Source organism: Hyperolius riggenbachi, chromosome 5 (genome assembly GCF_040937935.1).
Source record: "Hyperolius riggenbachi isolate aHypRig1 chromosome 5, aHypRig1.pri, whole genome shotgun sequence".
Classification (NCBI taxonomy): Eukaryota; Metazoa; Chordata; class Amphibia; order Anura; family Hyperoliidae; genus Hyperolius; species Hyperolius riggenbachi.
The window spans coordinates 450,353,009-450,379,346 of NC_090650.1; the positions used below are offsets into that span (position 1 = coordinate 450,353,009).

The 26,338-nt window shown below is 56.3% G+C and overlaps 1 protein-coding gene across 1 annotated transcript in view; it reads right to left on the reverse strand.

The window, feature by feature from the left end:
- LOC137519289 (ranBP-type and C3HC4-type zinc finger-containing protein 1-like) overlaps positions 1-26,338 on the reverse strand; it is a 238,698-nt gene that overhangs the window by 197,434 nt on the left and 14,926 nt on the right. Inside the window, exons 2-3 of the mRNA XM_068238232.1 lie at positions 23,047-23,221; positions 8,557-8,691 (exon numbers count right to left, since the gene is read on the reverse strand). Coding sequence (XP_068094333.1) covers positions 8,557-8,691; positions 23,047-23,221 — 310 coding nt within the window. The remainder of the gene's footprint in view (positions 1-8,556; positions 8,692-23,046; positions 23,222-26,338) is intronic.

The window sequence follows — 26,338 nt, forward strand, 5'->3', positions numbered from 1 at the left end:
TCAGCCAGGGCAGGGGACGGGATACAGATAAGCCAAGGCAGGGGACGGGGTAAAGGTCAGCCAGGGCAGGGGACGGGGTACAGATCAGCAAGGGCAGGACCCGGGGTACAGGTCAGCCAGCGCAGGACCCGGGGTACAGGTCAGCCAGGGCAGGGGACGGGGTACAGGTCAGCCAGGGCAGGGGACGGGGTACAGGACAGCCAGGGCAGGGGACGGGTCACAGGTCAGCCAGGGCAGGACCCGGGGTACAGGTCAGCCAGGGCAGGACCAGGGGTACAGGTCAGCCAGGGCAGGACCCGGGGTACAGGTCTGCCAGGGCAGGACCCGGGGTACAGGTCAGCCAGGGCAGGACCCGGGGTACAGGTCAGCCAGGGCAGGACCCGGGGTACAGGTCAGCCAGGGCAGGACCCGGGGTACAGGTCAGCCAGGGCAGGACCCGGGGTACAGGTCAGCCAGGGCAGGACCCGGGGCAGGACCCGGGGTACAGGTCAGCCAGGGCAGGACCCGGGGTACAGGTCAGCCAGGGCAGGACCCGGGGTACAGGTCAGCCAGGGCAGGACCCGGGGTACAGGTCAGCCAGGGCAGGACCCGGGGTACAGGTCAGCCAGGGCAGGACCCGGGGTACAGGTCAGCCAGGGCAGGACCCGGGGTACAGGTCAGCCAGGGCAGGGGTGGGAGTACAGGTCAGCCAGGGCAGGGGACGGGGTACAGGTCAGCCAGGGCAGGGGACGGGGTACAGATCAGCCAGGGCAGGGGACGGGGTACAGATCAGCCAGGGCAGGGGTACAGGTCAGCCAGGGCAGGGGACGGGGTACAGATCAGCCAGGGCAGGGGACGGGGTACAGATCAGCCAGGGCAGGGGACGGGGTACAGATCAGCCAGGGCAGGGGACGGGGTACAGATCAGGCAGGGCAGGGGACGGGGTACAGATCAGGCAGGGCAGGGGACGGGATACAGGTCAGCCAGGGCAGGGGACGGGGTACAGATCGGCCAGGGCAGGGGACGGGGTACAGATCAGCCAAGGCAGGGGACGCGGTACAGATCAGCCAAGGCAGGGGACGGGGTACAGGTCAGCCAGGGCAGGGGACGGGGTACAGGTCAGCCAGGGCAGGGGAACAGATCAGCCAGGGCAGGGGACGGGGTACAGGTCAGCCAGGGCAGAATATGGGGTACAGATCAGCCAGGGCAGGGGACGGGGTACAGGTCAGCCAGGGCAGGGGACGGGGTACAGACAGCCCGGGAACGGGATGGGGTACAGATCAGCCAGGGCAGGGGACGGGGTACAGGGCAGCCAGGGCAGGGGACGGGGTACAGGTCAGCCAGGGCAGGGGACGGGTACAGATCAGCCAGGGCAGGGGACGGGATACAGATTAGCCAGGGCAGGGGACGGGGTACAGGTCAGCCAGGGCAGGGGACGGGGTACTGCTCAGCTAGGGCAGGGGACGGGGTACAGATCAGCCAAGGCAGGGGACGGGGTACAGATCAGCCAGGGCAGGGGACGGGGTACAGATCAGCCAGGGCAGGGGTACAGATCAGCCAGGGCAGGGGTACAGATCAGCCAGGGCAGGGGACGGGGTACAGATCAGCCAGGGCAGGGGACGGGGTACAGATCAGCCAGGGCAGGGGACGGGGTACAGATCAGCCAGGGCAGGGGACGGGGTACAGATCAGCCAGGGCAGGGGACGGGGTACAGATCAGCCAGGGCAGGGAACGGGGTACAGATCAGCCAGGGCAGGGGACGCGGTACAGATCAGCCAAGGCAGGGGACGGGGTACAGGTCAGCCAGGGCAGGGGACGGGGTACAGGTCAGCCAGGGCAGGGGAACAGATCAGCCAGGGCAGGGGACGGGGTACAGGTCAGCCAGGGCAGAATATGGGGTACAGATCAGCCAGGGCAGGGGACGGGGTACAGGTCAGCCAGGGCAGGGGACGGGGTACAGACAGCCCGGGAACGGGATGGGGTACAGATCAGCCAGGGCAGGGGACGGGGTACAGGGCAGCCAGGGCAGGGGACGGGGTACAGGTCAGCCAGGGCAGGGGACGGGTACAGATCAGCCAGGGCAGGGGACGGGGTACAGATCAGTCAGGGCAGGGGACGGGGTACAGGTCAGCCAGGGCAGGGGACGGGGTACAGGTCAGCCAGGGCAGGGGACGGGGTACAGGTCAGCCAGGGCAGGGGACGGGGTACAGATCAGCCAGGGCAGGGGACGGGGTACAGATCAGCCAGGGCAGGGGACAGGGTACAGATCAGCCAGGGCAGGGGACGGGGTACAGATCAGCCAGGGCAGGGGACGGGGTACAGATCAGCCAGGGCAGGGGACGGGTACAGATCAGCCAGGGCAGGGGACGGGGTACAGGTCAGCTAGGGCAGGGGACGGGGTACAGATCAGCCAGGACAGGGGACGGGGTACAGATCAGGCAGGGCAGGGGACGGGGTACAGGTCAGCCAGGGCAGGGGACGGGGTACAGATCAGCCAGGGCAGGGGACAGGGTACAGATCAGCCAGGGCAGGGGACGGGATACAGATCAGCCAGGGCAGGGGACAGGGTACAGATCAGGCAGGGGACGGGGTACAGATCAGCCAGGGCAGGGGACTGGGTACAGATCAGCCAGGGCAGGGGTACAGATCAGCCAGGGCAGGGGTACAGATCAGCCAGGGCAGGGGTACAGATCAGCCAGGGCAGGGGTACAGATCAGCCAGGGCAGGGGACGGGGTACAGATCAGCCAGGGCAGGGGACGGGATACAGATCAGCCAGGGCAGGGGACGGGGTACAGATCAGCCAGGGCAGGGGACGGGGTACAGATCAGCCAGGGCAGGGGACGGGGTACAGATCAGCCAGGGCAGGGAACGGGGTACAGATCAGCCAGGGCAGGGGACGCGGTACAGATCAGCCAAGGCAGGGGACGGGGTACAGGTCAGCCAGGGCAGGGGACGGGGTACAGGTCAGCCAGGGCAGGGGAACAGATCAGCCAGGGCAGGGGACGGGGTACAGGTCAGCCAGGGCAGAATATGGGGTACAGATCAGCCAGGGCAGGGGACGGGGTACAGGTCAGCCAGGGCAGGGGACGGGGTACAGACAGCCCGGGAACGGGATGGGGTACAGATCAGCCAGGGCAGGGGACGGGGTACAGGGCAGCCAGGGCAGGGGACGGGGTACAGGTCAGCCAGGGCAGGGGACGGGTACAGATCAGCCAGGGCAGGGGACGGGGTACAGATCAGTCAGGGCAGGGGACGGGGTACAGGTCAGCCAGGGCAGGGGACGGGGTACAGGTCAGCCAGGGCAGGGGACGGGGTACAGGTCAGCCAGGGCAGGGGACGGGGTACAGATCAGCCAGGGCAGGGGACGGGGTACAGATCAGCCAGGGCAGGGGACGGGGTACAGATCAGCCAGGGCAGGGGACGGGGTACAGATCAGCCAGGGCAGGGGACGGGGTACAGATCAGCCAGGGCAGGGGACGGGTACAGATCAGCCAGGGCAGGGGACGGGGTACAGGTCAGCTAGGGCAGGGGACGGGGTACAGATCAGCCAGGACAGGGGACGGGGTACAGATCAGGCAGGGCAGGGGACGGGGTACAGGTCAGCCAGGGCAGGGGACGGGGTACAGATCAGCCAGGGCAGGGGACAGGGTACAGATCAGCCAGGGCAGGGGACGGGGTACAGATCAGCCAGGGCAGGGGACAGGGTACAGATCAGGCAGGGGACGGGGTACAGATCAGCCAGGGCAGGGGACTGGGTACAGATCAGCCAGGGCAGGGGACGGGGTACAGATCAGCCAGGACAGGGGACGAGGTACAGATCAGCCAGGGCAGGGGACGGGATACAGATCAGCCAGGGCAGGGGACGGGGTACAGATCAGCCAGGGCAGGGGTACAGATCAGCCAGGGCAGGGGACGGGGTACAGATCAGCCAGGGCAGGGGACGGGGTACAGGTCAGCCAGGGCAGGGGACGGGGTACAGATCAGCCAGGGCAGGGGACGGGATACAGATCAGCCAGGGCAGGGGACGGGATACAGATTAGCCAGGGCAGGGGACGGGGTACAGGTCAGCCAGGGCAGGGGACGGGGTACTGCTCAGCTAGGGCAGGGGACGGGGTACAGATCAGCCAAGGCAGGGGACGGGGTACAGATCAGCCAGGGCAGGGGACGGGGTACAGATCAGCCAGGGCAGGGGTACAGATCAGCCAGGGCAGGGGACGGGGTACAGGTCAGCCAGGGCAGGGGACGGGGTACAGATCAGCCAGGGCAGGGGACGGGGTACAGGTCAGCCAGGGCAGGACCCGGGGTACAGATCAGCCAGGGCAGGACCCGGGGTACAGATCAGCCAGGGCAGGGGACGGGGTACAGATCAGCCAGGGCAGGGGGTACAGGTCAGCCAGGGCAGGGGATGGGGTACAGATCAGCCAGGGCAGGGGGTACAGGTCAGCCAGGGCAGGGGACGGGGTACAGGTCAGCCAGGGCAGGGGACGGGGTACAGGTCAGCCAGGGCAGGGGACGGGGTACAGGTCAGCCAGGGCAGGGGACGGGGTACAGGTCAGCCAGGGCAGGGGACGGGATACAGGTCAGCCAGGGCAGGGGACGGGATACAGATCAGCCAGGGCAGGGGACGGGGTACAGGTCAGCCAGGGCATGGGGACGGGGTACAGATCAGCCAAGGCAGGGGACGGGGTACAGATCAGCCAGGGCAGGACCCGGGGTACAGATCAGCCAGGGCAGGACCCGGGGTACAGGTCAGCCAGGGCAGGGTACGGGGTACAGATCAGGCAGGGCAGGGGACGGGGTACAGATCAGCCAGGGCAGGGGACGGGGTACAGGTCAGCCAGGGCAGGGGACGGGGTACAGGTCAGCCAGGGCAGGGGACGGGGTACAGGTCAGCCAGGGCAGGGGACGGGGTACAGGTCAGCCAGGGCAGGGGACGGGGTACAGGTCAGCCAGGGCAGGGGACGGGGTACAGATCAGCCAGGGCAGGGGACGGGGTACAGGTCAGCCAGGGCAGGACCCGGGGTACAGATCAGCCAGGGCAGGACCCGGGGTACAGATCAGCCAGGGCAGGGGACGGGGTACAGATCAGGCAGGGCAGGGGACGGGGTACAGATCAGCCAGGGCAGGGGACGGGGTACAGATCAGCCAGGGCAGGGGACGGGGTACAGATCAGCCAGGGCAGGGGACGGTGTACAGATCAGGCAGGGCAGGACCCGGGGTACAGGTCAGCCAGGGCAGGGGACGGGGTACAGGTCAGCCAGGGCAGGGGAACAGATCAGCCAGGGCAGGGGACGGGGTACAGATCAGGCAGGGCAGGGGACGGGGTACAGATCAGCCAGGGCAGGGGACGGGGTACAGATCAGCCAGGGCAGGGGACGGGGTACAGATCAGCCAGGGCAGGGGACGGGGTACAGATCAGCCAGGGCAGGGGACGGGGTACAGATCAGCCAGGGCAGGGGACGGGGTACAGATCAGCCAGGGCAGGGGACGGGGTACAGATCAGCCAGGGCAGGGGACGGGGTACAGATCAGGCAGGGGACGGGGTACAGGTCAGCCAGGGCAGGGAACGGGATACAGGTCAGCCAGGGCAGGGGTCGGAGTACAGGTCAGCCAGGGCAGGGGACGGGGTACAGGTCAGCCAGGGCAGGGGACGGGGTACAGATCAGCCAGGGCAGGGGATGGGGTACAGGTCAGCCAGGGCAGGGGACGGGGTACAGATCAGCCAGGGCAGGGGATGGGATACAGATAAGCCAAGGCAGGGGACGGGGTAAAGGTCAGCCAGGGCAGGGGACGGGGTACAGATCAGCCAGGGCAGGACCCGGGGTACAGGTCAGCCAGCGCAGGACCCGGGGTACAGGTCAGCCAGGGCAGGGGACGGGGTACAGGTCAGCCAGGGCAGGGGACGGGGTACAGGTCAGCCAGGGCAGGGGACGGGTCACAGGTCAGCCAGGGCAGGACCCGGGGTACAGGTCAGCCAGGGCAGGACCAGGGGTACAGGTCAGCCAGGGCAGGACCCGGGGTACAGGTCTGCCAGGGCAGGACCCGGGGTACAGGTCAGCCAGGGCAGGACCCGGGGTACAGGTCAGCCAGGGCAGGACCCGGGGTACAGGTCAGCCAGGGCAGGACCCGGGGTACAGGTCAGCCAGGGCAGGACCCGGGGTACAGGTCAGCCAGGGCAGGACCCGGGGTACAGGTCAGCCAGGGCAGGACCCGGGGTACAGGTCAGCCAGGGCAGGACCCGGGGCAGGACCCGGGGTACAGGTCAGCCAGGGCAGGACCCGGGGTACAGGTCAGCCAGGGCAGGACCCGGGGTACAGGTCAGCCAGGGCAGGACCCGGGGTACAGGTCAGCCAGGGCAGGACCCGGGGTACAGGTCAGCCAGGGCAGGACCCGGGGTACAGGTCAGCCAGGGCAGGGGTGGGAGTACAGGTCAGCCAGGGCAGGGGACGGGGTACAGGTCAGCCAGGGCAGGGGACGGGGTACAGATCAGCCAGGGCAGGGGACGGGGTACAGATCAGCCAGGGCAGGGGTACAGATCAGCCAGGGCAGGGGACGGGGTACAGATCAGCCAGGGCAGGGGACGGGGTACAGGTCAGCCAGGGCAGGGGACGGGGTACAGATCAGCCAGGGCAGGGGACGGGGTACAGATCAGCCAGGGCAGGGGACGGGGTACAGATCAGCCAGGGCAGGGGACGGGGTACAGATCAGGCAGGGCAGGGGACGGGGTACAGATCAGGCAGGGCAGGGGACGGGATACAGGTCAGCCAGGGCAGGGGACGGGGTACAGATCGGCCAGGGCAGGGGACGGGGTACAGATCAGCCAAGGCAGGGGACGCGGTACAGATCAGCCAAGGCAGGGGACGGGGTACAGGTCAGCCAGGGCAGGGGACGGGGTACAGGTCAGCCAGGGCAGGGGAACAGATCAGCCAGGGCAGGGGACGGGGTACAGGTCAGCCAGGGCAGAATATGGGGTACAGATCAGCCAGGGCAGGGGACGGGGTACAGGTCAGCCAGGGCAGGGGACGGGGTACAGACAGCCCGGGAACGGGATGGGGTACAGATCAGCCAGGGCAGGGGACGGGGTACAGATCAGCCAGGGCAGGGGACGGGGTACAGGTCAGCCAGGGCAGGGGACGGGGTACAGATCAGCCAGGGCAGGGGACGGGATACAGATCAGCCAGGGCAGGGGACGGGATACAGATTAGCCAGGGCAGGGGACGGGGTACAGGTCAGCCAGGGCAGGGGACGGGGTACTGCTCAGCTAGGGCAGGGGACGGGGTACAGATCAGCCAAGGCAGGGGACGGGGTACAGATCAGCCAGGGCAGGGGACGGGGTACAGATCAGCCAGGGCAGGGGTACAGATCAGCCAGGGCAGGGGACGGGGTACAGATCAGCCAGGGCAGGGGACGGGGTACAGATCAGCCAGGGCAGGGGACGGGGTACAGATCAGCCAGGGCAGGGGACGGGGTACAGATCAGCCAGGGCAGGGGACGGGGTACAGATCAGCCAGGGCAGGGGACGGGGTACAGATCAGCCAGGGCAGGGAACGGGGTACAGATCAGCCAGGGCAGGGGACGGGGTACAGATCATCCAGGGCAGGGGACGGGGTACAGATCATCCAGGGCAGGGGACGGGTACAGATCAGCCAGGGCAGGGGTCGGAGTACAGATCAGCCAGGGCAGGGGTCGGAGTACAGATCAACCAGGGCAGGGGACGGGGTACAGATCATCCAGGGCAGGGGACGGGTACAGATCAGCCAGGGCAGGGGTCGGAGTACAAATCAGCCAGGGCAGGGGACGGGGTACAGATCAGCCAGGGCAGGGGACTGGGTACAGATCAGCCAGGGCAGGGGACGGGTACAGATCAGCCAGGGCAGGGGACGGGTACAGATCAGGCAGGGCAGGGGACGGGGTACAGATCAGCCAGGGCAGGGGACGGGGTACAGATCAGCCAGGGCCGGGGACGGGGTACAGGTCAGCCAGGGCAGGGGACGGGGTACAGATCAGCCAGGGCAGGGGACTGGGTACAGATCAGCCAGGGCAGGGGACGGGGTACAGATCAGCCAGGGCAGGGGACGGGGTACAGATCAGCCAGGGCAGGGGACGGGTACAGATCAGCCAGGGCAGGGGACGGGTACAGATCAGGCAGGGCAGGGGACGGGGTACAGATCAGCCAGGGCAGGGGACGGGGTACAGATCAGCCAGGACAGGGGACCGGGTACAGATCAGCCAGGGCAGGGGACTGGGTACAGATCAGCCAGGACAGGGGACGGGGTACAGATCATCCAGGGCAGGGGACGGGGTACAGATCAGCCAGGACAGGGGACGGGGTACAGATCAGGCAGGGCAGGAAATGCAGTGGCACACAAAAGCAAATACAGAGCACAGACAGAGACGTTTTGGCCACCCCCATCATGAGATATGCCAGAGGCAGGATTAGTGACTCTGCGAGCCGCCTGCCCCTATTATGTCACTTGTATTGCTGTCTGGTAGAAAGTTTCAGTGAGAGTTTCACGATGCAGGGGGATAATCTGAAAATGTTCTCTGCCCCCAGCAGACAGGAGGACCCCTCTTACCTTTCGTAGACTGGTCATCGAGTGCTGAGGAGGGCTCTGCTTCCAATGAGATAGGTCTAGGAGTATTGTGTCCATTCCCGGGCTTAGCACATACTAGAGGTTTTATTGCCGATAGGCTCTGCTGACTCTGTGCAGCTGTGGAGACAGAATTACAGAAAAAGCCGCCATTAATGAACCTGTTCTATGTAACTCAGCACTGGCTACACAACACAGCAGCTGTGGCAATGACTGTCTGATGTAACTCATCCCTGCCTACACAACACAGCAGATGTGGCAATGACCGCCTGATGTAACTCAGCACTGGCCACACAACACAGCAGCTGCGGCAATGACTGCCCGATGTAACTCATCACCGGCCACACAGCACAGCAGATGTGGCAATGACTGCCCGATGTAACTCATCACTGGCCACACAACACAGCAGATGTGGCAATGACTGTCTGATGTAACTCATCACTGGCCACACAACACAGCAGCTGTGGCAATGACTGCCTGATGTAACTCATCACTGGCCACACAACACAGCAGCTGTGGCAATGACTGCCTGATGTAACTCATCACTGGCCACACAACGCAGCAGCTGTGGCAATGACTGTCTGATGTAACTCAGCACTGGCCACACAACACAGCAGCTGTGGCAATGACTGCCTGATGTAACTCAGCACTGGCCACACAACACAGCAGCTGTGGCAATGACTGCCTGATGTAACTCAGCACTGGCCACACAACACAGCAGCTGTGGCAATGACTGCCTGATGTAACTCATCACTGGCCACACAACACAGCAGCTGTGGCAATGACTGCCTGATGTAACTCATCACTGGCCACACAACTCAGCAGCTGTGGCAATGACTGCCCGATGTAACTCATCACTGACTACACAACTCAGCAGCTGTGGCAATGGCTGCCTGATGTAACTCATCACTGGCTACACAACACAGTAGCTGCGGCAATGACTGCCTGATGTAACTCATCACTGACTACACAACTCAGCAGCTGTGGCAATCACTGCCTGATGTAACTCAGCACTGGCCACACAACACAGCAGATGTGGCAATGACTGCCTGATGTAACTCATCACTGGCTACACAACACAGCAGCTGTGGCAATGACTGCCTGATGTAACTCAGCACTGGCCACACAACACAGCAGATGTGGCAATGACTGCCTGATGTGACTCAGCACTGGCCACACAACACAGCAGCTGTGGCAATGACTGCCTGATGTAACTCATCACTGGCTACACAACACAGCAGATGTGGCAATGACTGATGTACCTCATCACTGGCCACACAACTCAGCAGATGTGGCAATGACTGATGTAACTCATTACTGGCCACACAACACAGCAGATGTGGCTGTGACTGCCTGATGTAACTCATCACTGGCCACACAACACAGCAGCTGCGGCAATGACTGCCTGATGTAACTCATCACTGGCCACACAACACAGCAGCTGTGGCAATGACTGCCTTATGTAACTCATCACTGGCCACACAACACAGCAGCTGTGGCAATGACTGCCTAATGTAACTCATCACTGGCCACACAACACAGCAGCTGTGGCAATGACTGCCTGATGTAACTCATCACTGCCTACACAACACAGCAGCTGTGATAATGACTGCCTGAGGTAACTCATCACTGACTACACAACACAGCAGCTGTGGCAATGACTGCCTGATGTAACTCATCACTGCCTACACAACACAGCAGCTATGGCAATGACTGCCTGATGTAACTCATCACTGGCCTCACAACACAGCAGATGTGGCAATGACTGCCTGATGTAACTCATCACTGACTACACAACTCAGCAGATGTGGCAATGACTGCCTGATGTAACTCATCACTGGCCACACAACTCAGCAGATGTGGCAATGACTGCCTGATGTAACTGATCACTGACTACACAACTCAGCAGCTTTGGCAGTGACTGCCTGATGTAACTCAGCACTGGCTACACAACACAGCAGATGTGGCAATGACTGTCTGATGTAACTCAGCACTGGCTACACAACACAGCAGATGTGGCAATGACTGTCTGATGTAACTCATCACTGACTACACAACAAAGCAGCTGCGGCAATGACTGCCTGATGTAACTCATCACTGGCCACACAACACAGCAGATGTGGCAATGACTGCCTGATGTAACTCACCACTGGCCACACAATACAGCAGCTGTGGCAATGACTGCCTGATGTAACTCATCCCTGCCTACACAACACAGCAGATGTGGCAATGACTGCCTGATGTAACTCAGCACTGGCCACACAGCACAGCAGATGTGGCAATGACTGCCTGATGTAACTCATCACTTGCTACACAACACAGCAGATGTGGCAATGACTGTCTGATGTAACTCATCACTGACTACACAACAAAGCAGCTGCGGCAATGACTGCCTGATGTAACTCATCACTGGCTACACAACACAGCAGCTGTGGCAATGACTGCCTGATGTAACTCATCACTGGCCACACAACACAGCAGATGTGGCAATGACTGCCTGATGTAACTCATCACTGACTACACAACACAGCAGCTGTGGCAATGATTTCCTGATGTAACTCATCACTGGCCACACAGCACAGCAGATGTGGCAATGACTGCCTGATGTAACTCATCACTGGCTACACAACACAGCAGCTGTGGCAATGACTGCCTGATGTAACTCATCACTGACTACACAACACAGCAGATGTGGCAATGACTGCCTGATGTAACTCATCACTGGCCACACAACACAGCAGCTGTGGCAATGACTTTCTGATGTAACTTATCACTGGCCACACAACACAGCAGCTGTGGCAATGACTGATGTAACTCATCACTGGCCACACAACTCAGCAGCTTTGGCAATGACTGCCTGATGTAACTCATCATTGGCTACACAACACAGCAGATGTGGCAATGACTTTCTGATGTAACTCATCACTGGCTTCACAACACAGCAGCTGTGGCAATGACCACCTGATGTAACTCATCACTGGCCACACAACACAACAGCTGTGGAAATGACTGCCTGATGTAACTCAGCACTGGCTACACAACTCAGCAGATGTGGCAATGACTGCCCGATGTAACTCAGCACTGGCCACACAACACAGCAGCTGTGGCAATGACTGCCTGATGTAACCCATCACTGGCTACACAACACAGCAGCTGTGGCAATGACTGCCTGATGTAACTCATCACTGGCCTCACAACACAGCAGATGTGGCAATGACTGTCTGATGTAACTAATCACTGGCCACACAACACAGCAGCTGTGGCAATGGCTGCCTGATGTAACTCATCACTGACTACACAACACAGTAGATGTGGCAATGACTGCCTGATGTAACTCACCACTGACTACACAACACAGCAGCTGTGGCAATGACTGCCCAATGTAACTCATCACTGACTACACAACACAGTAGATGTGGCAATGACTGCCTGATGTAACTCACCACTGACTACACAACACAGCAGCTGTGGCAATGACTGCCTGATGTAACTCAGCACTGGCCACACAACAGAGCAGCTGTGGCAGTGACTGCCTGATGTAACTCATCACTGGCCACACAGCACAGCAGCTGTGGCAATGACTGCCTGATGTAACCCATCACTGGCTACACAACACAGCAGCTGTGGCAATGACTGCCTGATGTAACTCATCACTGGCTACACAACACAGCAGCTGCGGCAATGACTGCCCGATGTAACTCATCACTGACTACACAACACAGTAGATGTGGCAATGACTGCCCGATGTAACTCACCACTGGCCACACAACACAGCAGCTGTGGCAATGACTGCCTGATGTAACTCAGCACTGGCCACACAGCACAACAAATGTGGCAATGACTGCCTGATGTAACTCATCACTGGCTACACAACACAGTAGCTGCGGCAATGACTGCCTGATGTAACTCATCACTGACTACACAACACAGTAGATGTGGCAATGACTGCCTGATGTAACTCATCACTGGCTACACAACACAGCAGCTGTGGCAATGACTGCCTGATGAAACTCATCACTGGCCACACAACTCAGCAGCTGTGGCAATGACTGCCTGATGTAACTCATCACTGGCCACACAACTCAGCAGCTGTGGCAATGACTGCCTGATGTAACTCATCACTGGCTACACAACACAGCAGCTGTGGCAATGACTGCCTGATGTAACTCAGCACTGGCCACACAGCACAACAAATGTGGCAATGACTGCCTGATGTAACTCATCACTGGCTACACAACACAGTAGCTGCGGCAATGACTGCCTGATGTAACTCATCACTGACTACACAACACAGTAGATGTGGCAATGACTGCCTGATGTAACTCATCACTGGCTACACAACACAGCAGCTGTGGCAATGACTGCCTGATGCAACTCATCACTGGCCACACAACTCAGCAGCTGTGGCAATGACTGCCTGATGGAACTCATCACTGGCCACACAACTCAGCAGCTGTGGCAATGACTGCCTGATGTAACCCATCACTGGCTACACAACACAGCAGCTGTGGCAATGACTGCCTGATGTAACTCAGCACTGGCCACACAGCACAACAAATGTGGCAATGACTGCCTGATGTAACTCATCACTGGCTACACAACACAGTAGCTGCGGCAAAGACTGCCTGATGTAACTCATCACTGACTACACAACACAGTAGATGTGGCAATGACTGCCTGATGTAACTCATCACTGGCTACACAACACAGCAGCTGTGGCAATGACTGCCTGATGCAACTCATCACTGGCTACACAACTCAGCAGATGTGGCAATGACTGCCTGGTGTAACTCAGCACTGGCCACCAGGGCTGTGGAGTCGGAGTCGGAGTCGTGGAGTCGGAGTCGTGGAGTCGGGCAATTTTGGGTGCCTGGAGTCGGAGTCGGAGTCGGGAAAAAATGCACCGACTCCGACTCCTAATGAATTTGTAACTGTAATTAAAATAGAAAATATGATAAAATGTTCTATTTCTCAGATAATAGTCATTAAAAATAATGTATATATACAGTATATATACAGTAATAGCTGTGCTTAGTCCACAAAAATGAAATAAACCAATCAAAATGAGTTACTTGTGCTGCTTCAATAAAGCAGTCCCCGTATTTTTAAGGTCAGATATACATATCTGATTGTGACTGTATATATGATGTGTACACAGGAATCTCTTATATATACTAAATAACATCTATGCTGTAAGAATAAAGCCTGATGTGTAGCTGTGTCACTAATAGAGATGGTCAACGAGATGGAAATAATTCTGCATTGATGCTGATTTATGCAAATGTATGCACTCCCTTTGCTGATGAAATCAAATAATTTGATATGTTATTAAAATTTGGTTTGGTGACTACAAATTAACGGGTAACTGAGACGGATGAAAAGTAAAGTTTTATACATACCTGGAGCTTCCTCCAGCCCCCTTCAGGCTAATCAGTCCCTCGCTGTCCTCCACCACCCGGATCTTCTGCTATGAGTCCTGGTAATTCAGCCAGTCAGCGCTGTCCGGCCGCATGCCGCTCCCACAGCCAGGAGCATTCTGCACCTGCGCAATAGTGCTGCACAGGTGTAGTATGCTCCTGGCGGCGGAGTGTGTGCATGCGCACTACGCCTGACTGGCTCAAGTACCTGGACTCATAGCAGAAGATCCAGGTGGTGGAGGAGGACAACGAGGGACTGATTATCCTGAAGGCGGCTGGAGGAAGCCCCAGGTATGTATAAAACTTTAATTTCATCTGTCTCAGGTTTACTTTGTTACACAGTAGTACTATACTCTACATATGCACTCCCCACAGAGCTGCAGGGAATCCACTGAGAATGCTGTGCACATTGAACACAGAGGTGTTGTCTGTTTACAATCTCCTCATTCCCCTGCAGAGTACCTGCACATCATTCTTACATGTTCCCACACTTACATTGCCTATGGCCTGATAGATGTTCTTTGTTCCGGTTTGTACCTTTTACAAGTACTCTTACCAAGGACTAGTTTTAGTCTAAAGGGAATAAATATAGTAGTCTACATATCCTTCTCACTTCAGTTGTCTTGTAAAATTCCTAGGCGTTGGCAGTTAAGAGACGAATTTCATGTTACATACTTTTAATCAACAAAATTGTAATATGCAAATTAGAGGAGTCGGAGTCGTGGAGTCGGAGTCGGTGGAATCCTAAGCTGAGGAGTCGGAGTCGGTGGATTTTTGGACCGACTCCACAGCCCTGCTGGCCACACAACACAGCAGCTGTGGCAATGACTGCCTGATGTAACCCATCACTGGCTACACAACACAGCAGCTGTGGCAATGACTGCCTGATGTAACTCATCACTGGCCTCACAACACAGCAGATGTGGCAATGACTGCCTGATGTAACTCACCACTGACTACACAACACAGCAGCTGTGGCAATGACTGCCTGATGTAACTCATCACTGGCCTCACAACACAGCAGCTGTGGCAATGACTGCCTGATGTAACTCATCACTGGCCACACAACACAGCAGCTGCGGCAATGACTGCCTGATGTAACTCATCACTGGCCACACAACACAGCAGCTGTGGCAATGACTGCCTGATGTAGCTCATCACTGGCCACACAACACAGCAGCTGCGGCAATGACTGCCCGATGTAACTCATCACCGACCACACAGCTCAGCAGATGTGGCAATGACTGCCTGATGTAACTCATCACTGGCTACACAACACAGCAGCTATGGCAATGACTGCCTGATGTAACCCATCACCGGCCACACAGCACAGCAGATGTGGCAATGACTGCCTGATGTAACTCATCACTGGCTACACAACTCAGCAGCTGTGGCAATGACTGCCTGATGTAACTCATCACTGGCTACACAACACAGCAGCTGTGGCAATGACTGTCTGATGTAACTCATCCCTGCCTACACAACACAGCAGATGTGGCAATGACCGCCTGATGTAACTCAGCACTGGCCACACAACACAGCAGCTGCGGCAATGACTGCCCGATGTAACTCATCACCGGCCACACAGCACAGCAGATGTGGCAATGACTGCCCGATGTAACTCATCACTGGCCACACAACACAGCAGATGTGGCAATGACTGCCTGATGTAACTCATCACTGGCTACACAACACAGTAGCTGCGGCAATGACTGCCTGATGTAACTCAGCACTGGCAACACAACACAGCAGATGTGGCAATGACTGCCTGATGTAACTCATCACTGGCTACACAACACAGCAGCTGTGGCAATGACTGCCTGATGTAACTCAGCACTGGCCACACAACACAGCAGCTGTGGCAATGACTGCCTGATGTAACTCATCACTGGCTACACAACACAGCAGCTGTGGCAATGACTGCCTGATGTAACTAATCACTGGCTACACAACACAGTAGCTGCGGCAATGACTGCCTGATGTAACTCATCACTGACTACACAACTCAGCAGCTGTGGCAATGACTGCCTGATGTAACTCAGCACTGGCCACACAACACAGCAGATGTGGCAATGACTGCCTGATGTAACTCATCACTGGCTACACAACACAGCAGCTGTGGCAATGACTGCCTGATGTAACTCAGCACTGGCCACACAACACAGCAGATGTGGCAATGACTGCCTGATGTAACTCATCACTGGCCACACAACACAGCAGCTGTGGCAATGACTGCCTGATGTAAATCATCACTGGCCACACAACACAGCAGCTGTGGCAATGACTGATGTACCTCATCACTGGCCACACAACACAGCAGATGTGGCAATGACTGCCCGATGTAACTCATCACTGGCCACACAACACAGCAGCTGTGGCAATGACTGCCTGATGTAACTCATCACTGGCTACACAACACAGCAGCTGTGGCAATGACTGCCTGATGTAACTCATCACTGGCTACACAACACAGCAGCTGCGGCAATGACTGCCTGATGTAACTCATCACTGGCCACACAACACAGCAGCTGTGGCAATGACTGCCTTTTGTAACTCATCACTGGCCACACAACACAGCAGCTGTGGCAATGACTGCCTGATGTAACTCATCACTGCCTACACAACACAGCAGCTGTGATAATGACTGCCTGAGGTAACTCATCACTGACTACACAACACAGCAGCTGTGGCAATAACTGCCTGATGTAACTCATCACTGCCTACACAACACAGCAGCTATGGCAATGACTGCCTGATGTAACTCATCACTGGCCTCACAACACAGCCGATGTGGCAATGGCTGCCTGATGTAACTCATCACTGACTACACAACTCAGCAGATGTGGCAATGACTGCATGATGTAACTCATCACTGACTACACAACTCAGCAGCTTTGGCAATGACTGCCTGATGTAACTCAGCACTGGCTACACAACACAGCAGATGTGGCAATGACTGTCTGATGTAACTCATCACTGACTACACAACAAAGCAGCTGCGGCAATGACTGCCTGATGTAACTCATCACTGGCTACACAACACAGCAGCTGTGGCAATGACTGCCTGATGTAACTCATCACTGGCCACACAACACAGCAGATGTGGCAATGACTGCCTGATGTAACTCACCACTGGCCACACAATACAGCAGATGTGGCAATGACTGCCTGATGTAACTCATCCCTTCCTACACAACACAGCAGATGTGGCAATGACTGCCTGATGTAACTCAGCACTGGCCACACAACACAGCAGATGTGGCAATGACTGCCTGATGTAACTCATCACTTGCTACACAACACAGCAGATGTGGCAATGACTGTCTGATGTAACTCATCACTGACTACACAACAAAGCAGCTGCGGCAATGACTGCCTGATGTAACTCATCACTGGCCACACAACACAGCAGCTGTGGCAATGACTGCCTGATGTAACTCATCACTGGCCACACAGCACAGCAGATGTGGCAATGACTGCCTGATGTAACTCATCACTGGCTACGCAACACAGCAGCTGTGGCAATGACTGCCTGATGTAACTCATCACTGGCCACACAACACAGCAACTGTGGCAATGACTTTCTGATGTAACTCATCACTGGCCACACAACACAGCAGCTGTGGCAATGACTGATGTAACTCATCACTGGCCACACAACTCAGCAGCTTTGGCAATGACTGCCTGATGTAACTCAGCACTGGCCACACAACACAGCAGCTGTGGCAATGACCACCTGATGTAACTCATCACTGGCCACACAACACAGCAGCTGTGGCAATGACTGCCTGGTGTAACTCAGCACTGGCCACACAACACAGCAGCTGTGGCAATGACTGCCTGATGTAACCCATCACTGGCTACACAACACAGCAGCTGTGGCAATGACTGCCCGATGTAACTCATCACTGACTACACAACACAGTAGATGTGGCAATGACTGCCTGATGTAAATCACCACTGACTACACAACACAGCAGCTGTGGCAATGACTGCCTGATGTAACTCAGCACTGGCCACACAACACAGCAGCTGTGGCAGTGACTGCCTGATGTAACTCATCACTGGCCACACAGCACAGCAGCTGTGGCAATGACTGCCTGATGTAACCCATCACTGGCTACACAACACAGCAGCTGTGGCAATGACTGCCTGATGTAACTCATCACTGGCTACACAACACAGCAGCTGTGGCAATGACTGCCCGATGTAACTCATCACTGACTACACAACACAGTAGATGTGGCAATGACTGCCCGATGTAACTCACCACTGGCCACACAACACAGCAGCTGTGGCAATGACTGCCTGATGTAACTCAGCACTGGCCACACAGCACAACAAATGTGGCAATGACTGCCTGATGTAACTCACCACTGGCTACACAACACAGTAGCTGCGGCAATGACTGCCTGATGTAACTCATCACTGGCTACACAACACAGCAGCTGTGGCAATGACTGCCTGATGCAACTCATCACTGGCCACACAACTCAGCAGCTGTGGCAATGACTGCCTGATGTAACTCATCACTGGCCACACAACTCAGCAGCTGTGGCAATGACTGCCTGATGTAACTCATCACTGGCTACACAACACAGCAGCTGTGGCAATGACTGCCTGATGTAACTCAGCACTGGCCACACAGCACAACAAATGTGGCAATGACTGCCTGATGTAACTCATCACTGGCTACACAACACAGTAGCTGCGGCAATGACTGCCTGATGTAACTCATCACTGACTACACAACACAGTAGATGTGGCAATGACTGCCTGATGTAACTCATCACTGCTACACAACACAGCAGCTGTGGCAATGACTGCCTGATGCAACTCATCACTGGCCACACAACTCAGCAGCTGTGGCAATGACTGGCTGATGGAACTCATCCCTTCCTACACAACACAGCAGATGTGGCAATGACTGCCTGATGTAACTCAGCACTGGCCACACAACACAGCAGATGTGGCAATGACTGCCTGATGTAACTCATCACTTGCTACACAACACAGCAGATGTGGCAATGACTGTCTGATGTAACTCATCACTGACTACACAACAAAGCAGCTGCGGCAATGACTGCCTGATGTAACTCATCACTGGCCACACAGCACAGCAGATGTGGCAATGACTGCCTGATGTAACTCATCACTGGCTACGCAACACAGCAGATGTGGCAATGACTGCCTGATGTAACTCAGCACTGGCCACACAACACAGCAGATGTGGCAATGACTGCCTGATGTAACTCATCACTTGCTACACAACACAGCAGATGTGGCAATGACTGTCTGATGTAACTCATCACTGACTACACAACAAAGCAGCTGCGGCAATGACTGCCTGATGTAACTCATCACTGGCCACACAACACAGCAGCTGTGGCAATGACTGCCTGATGTAACTCATCACTGGCCACACAGCACAGCAGATGTGGCAATGACTGCCTGATGTAACTCATCACTGGCTACGCAACACAGCAGCTGTGGCAATGACTGCCTGATGTAACTCATCACTGGCCACACAACACAGCAACTGTGGCAATGACTTTCTGATGTAACTCATCACTGGCCACACAACACAGCAGCTGTGGCAATGACTGATGTAACTCATCACTGGCCACACAACTCAGCAGCTTTGGCAATGACTGCCTGATGTAACTCAGCACTGGCCACACAACACAGCAGCTGTGGCAATGACCACCTGATGTAACTCATCACTGGCCACACAACACAGCAGCTGTGGCAATGACTGCCTGGTGTAACTCAGCACTGGCCACACAACACAGCAGCTGTGGCAATGACTGCCTGATGTAACCCATCACTGGCTACACAACACAGCAGCTGTGGCAATGACTGCCCGATGTAACTCATCACTGACTACACAACACAGTAGATGTGGCAATGACTGCCTGATGTAAATCACCACTGACTACACAACACAGCAGCTGTGGCAATGACTGCCTGATGTAACTCAGCACTGGCCACACAACACAGCAGCTGTGGCAGTGACTGCCTGATGTAACTCATCACTGGCCACACAGCACAGCAGCTGTGGCAATGACTGCCTGATGTAACCCATCACTGGCTACACAACACAGCAGCTGTGGCAATGACTGCCTGATGTAACTCATCACTGGCTACACAACACAGCAGCTGTGGCAATGACTGCCCGATGTAACTCATCACTGACTACACAACACAGTAGATGTGGCAATGACTGCCCGATGTAACTCACCACTGGCCACACAACACAGCAGCTGTGGCAATGACTGCCTGATGTAACTCAGCACTGGCCACACAGCACAACAAATGTGGCAATGACTGCCTGATGTAACTCACCACTGGCTACACAACACAGTAGCTGCGGCAATGACTGCCTGATGTAACTCATCACTGGCTACACAACACAGCAGCTGTGGCAATGACTGCCTGATGCAACTCATCACTGGCCACACAACTCAGCAGCTGTGGCAATGACTGCCTGATGTAACTCATCACTGGCCACACAACTCAGCAGCTGTGGCAATGACTGCCTGATGTAACTCATCACTGGCTACACAACACAGCAGCTGTGGCAATGACTGCCTGATGTAACTCAGCACTGGCCACACAGCACAACAAATGTGGCAATGACTGCCTGATGTAACTCATCACTGGCTACACAACACAGTAGCTGCGGCAATGACTGCCTGATGTAACTCATCACTGACTACACAACACAGTAGATGTGGCAATGACTGCCTGATGTAACTCATCACTGCTACACAACACAGCAGCTGTGGCAATGACTGCCTGATGCAACTCATCACTGGCCACACAACTCAGCAGCTGTGGCAATGACTGGCTGATGGAACTCATCACTGGCCACACAACTCAGCAGCTGCGGCAATGACTGCCTGATGTAACCCATCACTGGCTACACAACACAGCAGCTGTGGCAATGACTGCCTGATGTAACTCAGCACTGGCCACACAGCACAACAAATGTGGCAATGACTGCCTGATGTAACCCATCACTGGCTACACAACACAGCAGCTGTGGCAATGACTGCCTGATGTAACTCATCACTGGCCTCACAACACAGCAGATGTGGCAATGACTGCCTGATGTAACTCATCACCGGCCACACAACACAGCAGCTGTGGCAATGACTGCCTGATGTAACCCATCACTGGCTACACAACACAGCAGCTGTGGCAATGACTGCCCGATGTAACTCATCACTGACTACACAACACAGTAGATGTGGCAATGACTGCCTGATGTAAATCACCACTGACTACACAACACAGCAGCTGTGGCAATGACTGCCTGATGTAACTCAGCACTGGCCACACAACACAGCAGCTGTGGCAGTGACTGCCTGATGTAACTCATCACTGGCCACACAGCACAGCAGCTGTGGCAATGACTGCCTGATGTAACTCACCACTGACTACACAACACAGCAGCTGTGGCAATGACTGCCTGATGTAACTCAGCACTGGCCACACAACACAGCAGCTGTGGCAGTGACTGCCTGATGTAACTCATCACTGGCCACACAGCACAGCAGCTGTGGCAATGACTGCCTGATGTAACCCATCACTGGCTACACAACACAGCAGCTGCGGCAATGACTGCCCGATGTAACTCATCACTGACTACACAACACAGTAGATGTGGCAATGACTGCCTGATGTAACTCACCACTGGCCACACAACACAGCAGCTGTGGCAATGACTGCCTGATGAACTCAGCACTGGCCACACAGCACAACAAATGTGGCAATGACTGCCTGATGTAACTCATCACTGGCTACACAACACAGTAGCTGCGGCAATGACTGCCTGATGTAACTCATCACTGACTACACAACACAGTAGATGTGGCAATGACTGCCTGATGTAACTCATCACTGGCTACACAACACAGCAGCTGCGGCAATGACTGCCCGATGTAACTCATCACTGACTACACAACACAGTAGATGTGGCAATGACTGCCTGATGTAACTCATCACTGGCTACACAACACAGCAGCTGTGGCAATGACTGCCTGATGGAACTCATCACTGGCTACACAACTCAGCAGCTGTGGCAATGACTGCCTGATGTAACTCATCACTGGCTACACAACACAGCAGCTGTGGCAATGACTGCCCGATGTAACTCATCACTGGCCACACAACTCAGCAGCTGTGGCAATGACTGCCCGATGTAACTCATCACTGGCCACACAACACAGCAGCTGTGGCAATGACTGCCTGATGTAACTCATCACTGGCTACACAACACAGCAGCTGTAGCAATGACTGCCTGATGTAACTCATCACTGACTACACAACACAGTAGCTGCGGCAATGACTGCCTGATGTAACTCAGCACTGACTACACAACATAGCAGATGTGGCAATGACTGCCTGATGTAACGCATCACTGGCTACACAACACAGCAGATGTGCAATGACTGCCTGGTGTAACTCATCACTGACTACACAACATAGCAGATGTGGCAATGACTGCCTGATGTAACGCATCACTGGCTACACAACACAGCAGCTGTGGCAATGACTGCCCGATGTAACTCATCACTGGCCACACAACACAGCAGCTGTGGCAATGACCGCCTGATATAATTCAGCACTGGTTACACAACAATGCAGCTGTGGCAATGACTGCCCGATGTAACTCATCACTGACTACACAACTCAGCAGCTGTGGCAATGACTGCCTGATGTAACGCATCACTGGCTACACAACACAGCAGCTGTGGCAATGACCGCCTGATATAACTCAGCACTGGCCACACAACACAGCAGTTGTGGCAATGACTGCCTGATGTAACTCAGCACTGACTACACAACACAGCAGCTGTGGCAATGACCGCCTGATATAATTCAGCACTGGTTACACAACAATGCAGCCATCCATTCCCGCAGCTTCTCTCCCACCCACTTGTATACATTTCTGAGCATGGAAGACATAGTTCAGTAGTGTAACAGAGAAACTCCCTCTCAGCCAGCGACACTATGGTGCCTTATCCTATGTAAGGAGTGTAATGTGACTTACCTTTCCGGGCCTCCCTGAGGGAGCTGCTGACTACTGTCCACCACTTCTGTGCCTCCCGCTCATCATCAAAGCTAAAGATCACAGAGGTGCCCTGCTCATCAGGTACAGTCAGCCGGTGACTCCTGAGGTCTATCTGATCGTAAGAGACGTCGCTAAGCCGGAAGTCCCCAACAACCTACAAGAGAAGCAGGAGATTACCAATGATTACTTATGAGGCCAGCCAGGAATGATGGAGGAGTGACATGACTGGGGGCAGGAGGCCACACAGCTACATCCAGGAATGATGGAGGAGTGACATGACTGGGGGCAGGAGGCCACACACAGCTACATCCAGGAATGATGGAGGAGTGACATGACTGGGGGCAGGAGGCCACACACAGCTACATCCAGGAATGATGGAGGAGTGACATGACTGGGGGCAGGAGGCCACACACAGCTACATCCAGGAATGATGGAGGAGTGACATGACTGGGGGCAGGAGGCCACACACAGCTACATCCAGGAATGATGGAGTGACATGACTGGGGGCAGGAGGCCACACACAGCTACATCCAGGAATGATGGAGGAGTGACATGACTGGGGGCAGGAGGCCACACACAGCTACATCCAGGAATGATGGAGGAGTGACATGACTGGGGGCAGGAGGCCACATACCGCTACATCCAGGAATGATGGAGGAGTGACATGACTGGGGGCAGGAGGCCACACACAGCTACATCCAGGAATGATGGAGGAGTGACATGACTGGGGGCAGGAGGCCATACACAGCTACATCCAGGAATGATGGAGGAGTGACATGACTGGGGGCAGGAGGCCACACAGCTACATCCAGGAATAATGGAGGAGTGACATGACTGGGGGCAGGAGGCCACACACAGCTACATCCAGGAATGATGGAGGAGTGACATGACTGGGGCCAGGAGGCCACACACAGCTACATCCAGGAATGATGGAGGAGTGACATGACTGGGGGCAGGAGGCCACACACAGCTACATCCAGGAATGATGGAGGAGTGACATGACTGGGGACAGGAGGCCATACACAGCCACATCCAGGAATGATGGAGGAGTGACATGACTGGGGGCAGGAGGCCATACACAGCTACATCCAGGAATGATGGAGGAGTGACATGACTGGGGACAGGAGGCCATACACAGCCACATCCAGGAATGATGGAGGAGTGGCATGACTGGGGGCAGGAGGCCACACACAGCTACATCCAGGAATGATGGAGGAGTGACATGACTGGGGACAGGAGGCCACACACAGCTACATCCAGGAATGATGGAGGAGTGACATGACTGGGGACAGGAGGCCACACACAGCTACATCCAGGAATGATGGAGGAGTGACATGACTGGGGACAGGAGGCCACACACAGCTACATCCAGGAATGATGGAGGAGTGACATGACTGGGGGCAGGAGGCCACACACAGCTACATCCAGGAATGATGGAGGAGTGACATGACTGGGGGCAGGAGGTCACACAGCTACACCCAGGAATGATGGAGGAGTGACATGACTGGGGGCAGGAGGCCACACACAGCTACATCCAGGAATGATGGAGGAGTGACATGACTGGGGGCAGGAGGCCACACACAGCTACATCCAGGAATGATGGAGGAGTGACATGACTGGGGGCAGGAGGCCACACACAGCTACATCCAGGAATGATGGAGGAGTGACATGACTGGGGGCAGGAGGCCACACACAGCTACATCCAGGAATGATGGAGGAGTGACATGACTGGGGGCAGGAGGCCACACACAGCTACATCCAGGAATGATGGAGGAGTGACATGACTGGGGGCAGGAGGTCACACACAGCTACACCCAGGAATGATGGAGGAGTGACATGACTGGGGGCAGGAGGCCACACACAGCTACATCCAGGAATGATGGAGGAGTGACATGACTGGGGGCAGGAGGTCACACACAGCTACACCCAGGAATGATGGAGGAGTGACATGACTGGGGGCAGGAGGCCACACACAGCTACATCCAGGAATGATGGAGGAGTGACATGACTGGGGGCAGGAGGCCACACAGCTACATCCAGGAATGATGGAGGAGTGACATGACTGGGGGCAGGAGGCCACACAGCTACATCCAGGAATGATGGAGGAGTGACATGACTGGGGGCAGGAGGCCACACAGCTACATCCAGGAATGATGGAGGAGTGACATGACTGGGGGCAGGAGGCCACACAGCTACATCCAGGAATGATGGAGGAGTGACATGACTGGGGGCAGGAGGCCACACACAGCTACACCCAGGAATGATGGAGGAGTGACATGACTGGGGGCAGGAGGCCACACACAGCTACATCCAGGAATGATGGAGGAGTGACATGACTGGGGGCAGGAGGCCACACACAGCTACATCCAGGAATGATGGAGGAGTGACATGACTGGGGGCAGGAGGCCACACACAGCTACATCCAGGAATGATGGAGGAGTGGCATGACTGGGGGCAGGAGGCCACACACAGCTACATCCAGGAATGATGGAGGAGTGACATGACTGGGGGCAGGAGGCCACACACAGCTACATCCAGGAATGATGGAGGAGTGACATGACTGGGGGCAGGAGGTCACACAGCTACATCCAAGAATGATGGAGGAGTGACATGACTGGGGGCAGGAGGCCACACACAGCTACATCCAGGAATGATGGAGGAGTGACATGACTGGGGGCAGGAGGCCACACACAGCTACATCCAGGAATGATGGAGGAGTGACATGACTGGGGGCAGGAGGCCACACACAGCTACATCCAGGAATGATGGAGGAGTTACATGACTTGGGGCAGGAGGCCACACACAGCTACATCCAAGAATGATGGAGGAGTGACATGACTGGGGACAGGAGGCCACACACAGCTACATCCAGGAATGATGGAGTAGTGACATGACTGGGGGCAGGAGGCCACACAGCTACATCCAGGAATGATGGAGGAGTGACATGACTGGGGGCAGGAGGCCACACAGCTACATCCAGGAATGATGGAGGAGTGACATGACTGGGGGCAGGAGGCCACACACAGCTACATCCAGGAATGATGGAGGAGTGACATGACTGGGGGCAGGAGGCCACACACAGCTACATCCAGGAATGATGGAGGAGTGGCATGACTGGGGGCAGGAGGCCACACACAGCTACATCCAGGAATGATGGAGGAGTGACATGACTGGGGGCAGGAGGCCACACACAGCTACATCCAGGAATGATGGAGGAGTGACATGACTGGGGGCAGGAGGTCACACAGCTACATCCAAGAATGATGGAGGA